This window comes from Muscardinus avellanarius (assembly GCF_963383645.1).
Source record: "Muscardinus avellanarius genome assembly, chromosome: 1".
In the NCBI taxonomy this organism is placed as follows: Eukaryota; Metazoa; Chordata; class Mammalia; order Rodentia; family Gliridae; genus Muscardinus; species Muscardinus avellanarius.
Genome location: NC_137786.1, coordinates 176,639,335 through 176,648,260, shown reverse-complemented (window position 1 = coordinate 176,648,260; position 8,926 = coordinate 176,639,335). Strand labels below are relative to the sequence as shown.

Genomic DNA, 8,926 nt, shown 5'->3' with positions numbered 1-8,926 from the left:
ACCCCTCGGCAGGCTCTTATCCTGGCCTCGGAGGCCCCAGTACCGGCCTTGCCTCAAGGCAGGCTCCGATCCCGGCCTCGGAGGCCCCAGCACTGGCCTTGCCTCACGGCAGGCTCCGATGCCGGCCTCGCTGGCCCCAGCACCAGCCTAACCCTCGGCAGGCTCTTATTCCGGCCTCGGAGGCCCCAGTACCAGCCATGTCTCATGGCAGGCTCCGATGCTGGCCTCACTGGCCCCAGCACCGGCCTAACCCTCGGCAGGCTCTTATCCCGGCCTCGGAGGCCCCAGTACTGGCCTTGCCTCATGGCAGGCTCTGATGCCGGCCTCGCTGGCCCCAGCACCGGCCTAACCCCTCAGCAGGCTCCGGTCCCGTCCTCGGAGGCCCCAGCACTGGCCTTGCCTCACGGCAGGCTCCGATGCCAGCCTTGCTGGCCCCAGCACCGGCCTAACCCCTCAGCAAGTTCTGGACCCGACCTTGGAGGCCCCAGCACAAGCCTTGCCTCATGGCAGGCTCCAATGCCGGCCTCGCTGGCCCCAGCATCGGTCTAACCCCTCGGCAGGTTCCAATCCCGGCCACGGAGGCCTCAGTAGTGGCCTTGCCTCACAGCAAGCTCCGATGTCGGCCACTGGCACCGGCGCCCGCCTAACCCCTCAGCAGGTTCCGATCACTGTCTCTGTGGTTATTATTTCAAAGGTTCCAGGTGTAATGTATCAGATCTCTGCCTCCCCTGAGTATTGGCCACTGGCATTGCCACTGCCTCCACCGTTTCAAATCCTTCCCAGGCTCTTTTTCCACTCTGAATGTTGTCCAGTGTTCCTAAGCATGCATGATGGTAGCATTCGACATTTGGTGTAATTTCTCCAAAAAAATAAAGTTGGTAAGATCCGGTTTCTGCTTCTCCTGAATACAAGTTCCACCACCATCGTGGAGAACTTTTTCAACACCGCATTTCTCCTTGGTCTCCGCTAAACTCTCTCCTTACATGTGATGTCTGAGATTTTTAACAATATAGAGAAATAGCAGTCCTCTTTCACGGCAAATTTTTCCATAAGTTCCAGTGGATTTAGATAAGTTTTGCCTGCATCTCCAGTGTCCTGGCATCCATAACAGCTTTCTTACCTCCTCTCCGATATTTTTCTTTATCTTTTTCTGTTCTGGGCCCGGTTTCTCCAGGGGTCTGGCGTGCTACTCGCAGTTCAGCTGGGGCCCAGAGTCCCGCGACCCGGGCCCCATCTGGCGTGCCCCGCGCGCGACCCCCGCCCAGAACCCAGCGTCTTACTGGACCCGGTTTCTTCAGAGGTCTGGCGTGCTATGCGCAGTTCAGCCCGGGGCCCAGACCAGGGCCCGGCTGGTGTGCGCCGCGCGCGACCCCCGCCCAGAACCCAGCGTCTTACTGGGCCGGGTTTCTCCAGGGGTCTGGCGTGCTAAGCGCAGTTCGGCCCGGGGCCCAGGGTCCCGCGACCCGGCCCCAGTTGGTGTGCACCGTGCGTGACCCCCGCCCAGAACCCAGCGTCTTACTGGACCCGGTTTCTCCAGAGGTCTGGCGTGCTACCCACAATCGCTTATTTTAAACTACAAAGTAAGTGTAAAGAAGTAAAAAATGTTCTGATTTTTACCATGATGCTGTATCCATGTTTTTAAAAAGCATCAAGTACTGAATTCTTTCAAAAACATGTTTTGGTGTTCCTGTCTAGTGCCCTAACCATATATTCTGCCCTCTTTTTGCAGCGGCCTGCTCTGTCAGAACAGCATGGGCAGAGCTGGGGCCTTTGGGGTGGCCTCGTCTGATTGGTCTGACCTGTGGTTCCCAGTAGGTGGGCAGCCTGGCCCCTGGCTGAGCTGCCCCTATCTCCAGGTGAACTGGTCAGCCTTGCTGCAAGTCTCCTTCTAGTTCTATCACCCACTTACTGTGGGACTTGGGCAAATCACAGCCCATTCCTGAGTGTCCCGTCTGCATCCCTATCTATGTAATAAAGGAGTTAGACTAAAACTATTTAAGCACTACTGGCTCCTTCATTCCTATTTTCTGATTCATCAGCAAACTGAGGAATGTGAGGGAGCTGCATTTGGCTCCTGCCTCGGCAGCAGGAGCTCCCGGGAAGGGCGGTGGTGCACTATGAAATAGACAATCGGCCCTTACTATCCTGAAAGTGCTCTTGATCTGGCAGAGCCATAGGCACATAAATAGACTGCGACAACCCAGTGTAACAGCAACAAAGGCAAACACAGGCCTTTGAGAGCCCAGAAAGAGGCTGCTGAGCCAGCCAGGTCCAGGGAAGGCCCCTCAGAAGAGGCTATATTTGAACTGAGTTTGGCAGAAGCACAAGGCAAGAGGGAGGAGTTGCTAGAATATGGGGGAAAGAGGCTGAAGGAGGAGGGCTTCGAGTGGCAGGCTTCCCTTGGGAAAACTGCGAATTCTACGTGGGAGCCAGGACTCTGGTAGGACGTACACCTCTGTGACGGATTGTTGGTTGACCTTGAAAAGCCACTTTCCATATGGACTTCAGAATCAGCATCTGTCTCCCCCACTGTTAATAGAACTGAAGCCAGGTGTGGTGGCACATGCCTATAATTCCAGTACTGGAAGACTGGAACAAGAGAATTGAAGGCTGAGGACAGCATCAGCAATATAGCAAGACTCTCAGCAACCTACTGAGACCCCAAAAATTTAAAACAAAAAATTTAAAGGACTGGGGGTGTAGCTCTGAGGTAGAATGCCCCTGGGTTCAATCTCCAGCAAAACACACACACACACACACACACACACACACACACACACAAATAAATTATAACTCAGAGGGGTGTTGATGGGGGTAGGAGGGTAAAATTGGACTCAGTGATTATGAACTTCTCCATCTCAAATACCAACTCAGCCCAACTCAGTGACATTCAATCCGTGTTCGATTTTTTGAGCTGTCATGACACTCCAGGAAAATGTAGCTTGCATCTGTTAGGAGGTTAGAAACATCTGGCCATGGACTATGGCAGGTTGGGTTTGATTAGCTGCAGGTTAAACCTCTTCAGTTGAGAATGTGGTACCCTACCTGGGTAATGTGGGCTGACCCCTGAAGCAATGTCTCAAGGGGCATTATTCAAGGGGCATTATTCACAGTGCCTGGCCCCTGTGTCGTTTTACCAGCCTTCACTGTGTGTGTGTGTGTGTGTGTGTGTGTGTGTGTGTGTGTGTTACTAGGGACTGGACCTAGGGGCGTTCTACCTCCCTTGAGTTGCTCCCCATCCCTTTTTATTTTTTTGTTTTGAAACAGGTTTTCAATAGGTGGCTGAGGGTTTTGCTAAGTTACCGAGGCTGTCCTCAAACTTCCTGTCTCAGCCTCCCAAAAACTGAGATTACAGGCATGTGCCACCATGCCCTGCTCCAGCTTAACTCTCTGATGGAGACAGGCCACCCCACAGACTTAAGACACTAAACAACAAGCTCTGAAATGGGAGAGAGCAAGCGAAAGGACACAGTCAGCCAAGGAAATGAAGAGAGAAAGAGACCTGTGCCCCAGTCTCTCCTCTCACGAAAAGCAGAGCTTCCAGATTCCCCAGGGAACAGACTGGAGAGGAGAGGGCTGATGGGGAGAGGCCTGGGTTCCAGTCCTAGATCTGGGACTGGATGTTCATGTGAGCTTGGGCAAACCCGTGACCTTTTTGTCTTTTTTTCTCTTTTGTAAAGAAAAAGCTAGCTCGAACTTTCCAGGTTTGGCAGTTTTACTGAAAATTGCAATTCAGCGGAATGAGAGATGTTTTATCAGAGGTAGAGATGTGAAACCATCCTGGGGAAACCAGGGATGGATCAATCTTAAACTCATCAGTGTTGAAGAGGCAGGGGAGTACATGAGAACATGAACTTGCTCCTGGTCATTTATTCAAAAGAATGCCCCAGTGTAGGAGAGGAGTCATAGTCTCCTTCAGTTAGACCCCGGTTCTGTGGTTGCTAAGGAACAACTTGTAGGGCAGAGGCTTCAGCCTCTGGACACTTGTGCCAAGAGGACTGTGTTCTTCCTCATCAACGATGGTTCTCAACACTTCCCCCTTACTGTAGTACAGTAAATACTGTAGTATTTATACACGTCGAACACTGTTTTGCATATTTATTGGCAATTCAGATTGTCTCTTTTATGAAGTACTGCCTAGTCAAGTCTTTTTCTCGTTTTTCTGTTAGATCATCTTTTTCTTATTTCCTCTGGAAGGTTTATATATGTGTTAGATACATGCCCTTTGATATATGCATTGAAATTATTTTTCCCAATCTACATCCTACCTTCTCACTCTTTGTTTTATTTTTATTGTATTTTTAGATAAAATTTACCCAGAAGATAATGCACAGATCTTGTGTATAAGTCAATGTGTTTTGATAAGTATAAAAATCCAGGTAACCACCACTCAAGACAATATAAAGAACATTTCTATTTCCCCAGAAAGGGTGTGTTCTTGCTGCTTCTTGGCAGTTCCCATCTCTGGCTGGGCACAGTACACAGGCCAATAATCCCAGAGATCCAGCAGGCTGAGGCAAGAGGATTGCAAGTTTGAGGTCAGCCAGTTCTCAAAATAAAAACTCAAAAGGGCTGGGGATATAGCTCAGGGGTAGAATACCCTTGGGTTTAATCTTTAGTACTGGGGAAAAAAATCTCACCACCACAGGCAATTACTATACTCATCTACAGGACTGCAGCTTAGTAGCTTTGCCTGCCAGCTCACCTAATATCAACTAAGTCACCCAGCATATGCTCTTTTATCTCTTTCTAGGCTTAACTTTTCTAGAAAATAGAAAAGTATTTTCTATTGATCCATTTTTTAGGTCTCTAACCCTGTCTTTCATTGTGTTCAGTTTGCTATTATACATATTCAATGAGTTCTTACTTTCCAAAATTGGCTATTTCAGTTCTAGAAGAATTGATTTTTTAAAATAGATTTCAATTTTCTATTGAAATTATTTTAATCCATTTTGTCAACATTTCCCTCTATTTCCTTTAACATATAAACATAATTATACTGAAGTTCTTATTTGCTAACTAGGGTATCTGGGTCATTTGTATGTCAACTTTTAGTTTTTTAATTTGATTTTTTGTGGTGCTGGGGATTGAACCCAAGGGCATTCTACTCCTGAGCTATACCCCCAGCCTGATATTTTATTCTTTATTTTGAAACAGGGTCTCACTAAGTTGCGAAGGGCCTGAGTAGCTGATGCTGTCCAAGAACCTGAATCTTCCTGTCTCAGCCTCCCAAGTACTGGGATTATAAGCATGCACCACCACACCCAGTTTAGTTTAATTTAATTTAATTTAATCTAATTTTTGTACTGGATATTGAAGCCAGTAGCTTTCTACCTCTGAGCTACACCTTCCAGCCCTTTTTTATTTTTACTTCTGAAACAGGATCTAGCTAAGTTGTTGCGAGTCTCACTAAGTTTCTGAGGCTGGCATCAAATCTGCAATCCTCCCATCTCAGCCTCCCAAGTAGTGGGATTTTAGGCCTGCATCACCATGCCTGGTTGTATGTCAACTTTTATAGCATATATTTCCACTTAATTATTGGTCACATTTCCCTCCCTTATGCATATCTAATAATTTTTATTATGGGCTGAACATTTCTTATAATCAACTCACAGATGTCACAGCCTATATAACATCTCTCACTAGATAGATGTCTCCCTTTTCTCCCTTAAAGATAGAGTAAGGACCTATTCACCTCAAGCCAATTAATGCTTGAGTTGGGTTAGGGATGAGTTTTAATTCCAGTAGAGTTTAGTCTAACTCTGGTTTGTTCCTATTATTATTATTATTATTTTTGGTGGTACTGGGGTTCCTGGAAGCCCTTCTACCTCTGGGCTCCACTCCCAGATACCTATTTTGTATTTTTATTTGGAAACAGGGTCTCTTAAGCCAGCGTGGCTGGCTTCGAACCTGCGCGATCCTCCTGTCTCTGCCTCCCAAGCGCAGGGATTACAAGCGTGCGCCACCACGCCCAGCTGGTTTGTTCCTATTATTAAGGTGTGGCCCTCCTGGATTTTGGATTGATGACCTGGTTGATCTCTGTGTCCTCATCCCTGAAAGATAATGGAACATTTGCTTTTTCCTTCGGGATTGCTCATGTAGGTCCTTAAGCTGTTTTTTCTACCCTTCTCCCATCCTCTCACGCCATACACATATAGTTTCAAATATTTGGGAAACATTTTGAGGGCAAGACAAGTGTGTTTGAGTCCATCCTTCCTCCTCTAGTCTTTTAAGCCTCAAAAGGTCATGGAAGATATCATCCTGTCCTTGAGAAGTTCTCCAGTCTCCCTTGCATAGAACCAAATTCAGGTGTCCATTAAGGAAAATGTGGCATACATTTAGGGTGCCTTAAATTTCTAATTTATTTTGAAAGCCTTTTTTGGATGACAAAAAAGGATGTCCCTCAGCCTGGTCCAAGTCCGAACCACACAATGGTGCCCAAATATTCCCAGAGAAGACAAGAGCTGGTGATGGTTAGCTACATCTGGAGGGTCTCCAACCTGTGGCACTCCATTGCGTCTCATCCTTATGGTGTTGATGTTTCTCCAATTTGTTAAGAAATGTGATTTCTGTCATTTATCCAGATTTTCCTTGTTACAGAGTACGCCCTGGCCTTACTATGGCTTCTAACATCCTGTGCAGAAGTAGAACTTCATACAAATGGTTCAGCTTAAATGGAACCAGGAAGAACCACAACTCCAGGATGACAAGGGAGGAAGAAGCTTATTGAGTATGTGAGCTGAAGCCCATTGCAGAGGACCTGGGAGAAAAGTAGCCCCTTCAAAGCCACATGGTGGAACTTTAAGTGAGATGCAAGCTTAAGAAATCCAACAACCCCAAAACCACACAGCGTGGAACTCAAGATGATAACCAGAAAAAAATATTTCCAAAGCATTTTCACAATCATAATTGAATAATCAATGGTTTAGACCTGATTTTCCCAATAAAATGTAAACCCTAGGCAAACAAGAATTTGGCCTTGCGTCTTCACTTTTATTATGACCACCTAAACACAGCATGAAGCTGCTCATTTACTAGGTTGTTAATTAGTGAATAATTAATATTTGAGAACTTTGGGGTTTGCATGGTAGAAATCAGTACCACAACCCCTCCGTCACACATCTAGAATTCTGCTTGGAAATGACTGTGCTCATATGAACTAAAGAGTAAAAATTACAGAATTATCACTCCAAAATTCCCTGTTGCTATGATTTCCAGATGTTCACGGTATCCAGATGTTCCAGCTGCTCATCTCCCGGAAATCCAGCTCTGTTTCACCATGGATGCCACGACCTGCAATGGATCAGTGGGTGGCTCACCTGTCTTCTACCTGATGGGCATCCCCTCTCTGCCAGAGTCCTTCTTCCTCCCTGTGTTTTTTATTTTCCTCCTCTTCTACCTTCTCATACTCATGGGTAACACGCTGATCCTGGTGGCCGTGGTGGCAGAGCCCAGCCTCCACAAGCCCATGTACTTCTTCTTGATCAACCTCTCAGCCCTAGACATCCTTTTCACCACAACCACCGTGCCCAAGATGCTGTCCTTATTCCTGCTTGGGGACCACTTCCTCAGCTTTCCTTCCTGCTTACTGCAGATGTACCTCTTCCAAGGCTTTACATGTTCAGAAGCGTTCATCCTGGTGGTCATGGCCTACTACCGCTATGTGGCCATCTGCCGCCCACTGCACTACCCCGTCCACATGACCCCGCAGACCAATGCTGCCCTGGCCGCCAGCGCCTGGCTCACTGCCCTCCTCCTGCCTGTCCCGGCTGTAATAAAGACCTCTCAGATGGCATATAACAACATTGCCTACATCTACCACTGCTTCTGTGACCACCTGGCCCTGGTCCAGTCCTCCTGCTCGGACACTGCTCCCCAGACCCTCATGGGCTTCTGCATCGCCATGGTGGTATCCTTCCTCCCCCTTCTCCTGGTGCTTCTGTCCTGTGCCCACATCCTGGCCTCGGTGCTCCGCATCAGCTCCCGAGAAGGACGTTCAAAGGCCTTCTCCACCTGCAGCTCCCACCTCCTGGTGGTGGGCACCTACTACTCATCCATAGCCGTGGCCTACGTGGCCTACAAGGCCGACCTGCCCCTCGACTTCCACATCATGGGCAACGTGGCCTATGCTATTCTCACACCGATCCTCAACCCCCTCATTTATACCCTGAGAAACAAGGATGTCAAGGCAGCCATCATCAAAATTGCCTGTCTCAAGAACCAGGCTGTGACAGGAGCATTTGACCTTTAAATACAGCTAATTCTGCTCCCAGGACACCAAGTAACAATGCTTAGCATGGAGCAGAAACTTGATAAATATTGTTCAGTGAAAAAACTAACAGATATGAAATATAGTGAAGGAAAACTCAGTTGAGCAGACAGCTTCAACAGTGGTTGCTATAGTTTGGTCCAGGACTTTCCCCTGGTATAATGGAATAATGTAGAAATCTTAATTTGCTACAAAACAATTCCATTACTGAATATATAATGAAGTAAAAACATCTTAATGACAAAAAAACCTTTATGGGGAAAGTAGAAAAAAGACATCACAGAAAAAAGAAAACTTTGTAATATTACAAAGAGCTCTTAAAACTTTAAAAATAAAGTCTAATGTTTTAATTATAAAAATGGGCAAGATATGTAAATAGATTAAGAAAAATGGCCTTTAAATAATTAAAATGTATTCTATCTACTATCTAAAAAGAATACAGCTAAGTACGGTAGTGCATGCCTGTAATCCCAGTACTAAAGAGCCTAAGACAGGAGGCTTGTAGGTTAGAGGACAGCCTCAGCAAATTAGTGGAAACTCTCAGCAACTTAGCAAGACCCTATTTCAAAGTAGAAAAAAATAGGGCTGAGGGTGTAGCTTGGAGGTAGAATGCCCCTGGGTTCAACTTCCAGTACCAAAAATTAAAAATAAAAAGAA

General features: G+C 46.8%; 1 protein-coding gene across 1 annotated transcript; it reads left to right on the top strand.

Annotated features, from left to right (window-relative positions):
- Window positions 1-7,279: 7,279 nt before the first annotated feature.
- Window positions 7,280-8,244, top strand: LOC308264378 (olfactory receptor 2AT4-like; the record flags this gene model as incomplete). The annotated part of the gene is given in 2 exon segments (XM_080697597.1): window positions 7,280-8,206; window positions 8,209-8,244. Coding segments are annotated over 2 exon segments (963 nt in total).
- Between the last annotated feature and the right edge of the window lie 682 nt (window positions 8,245-8,926).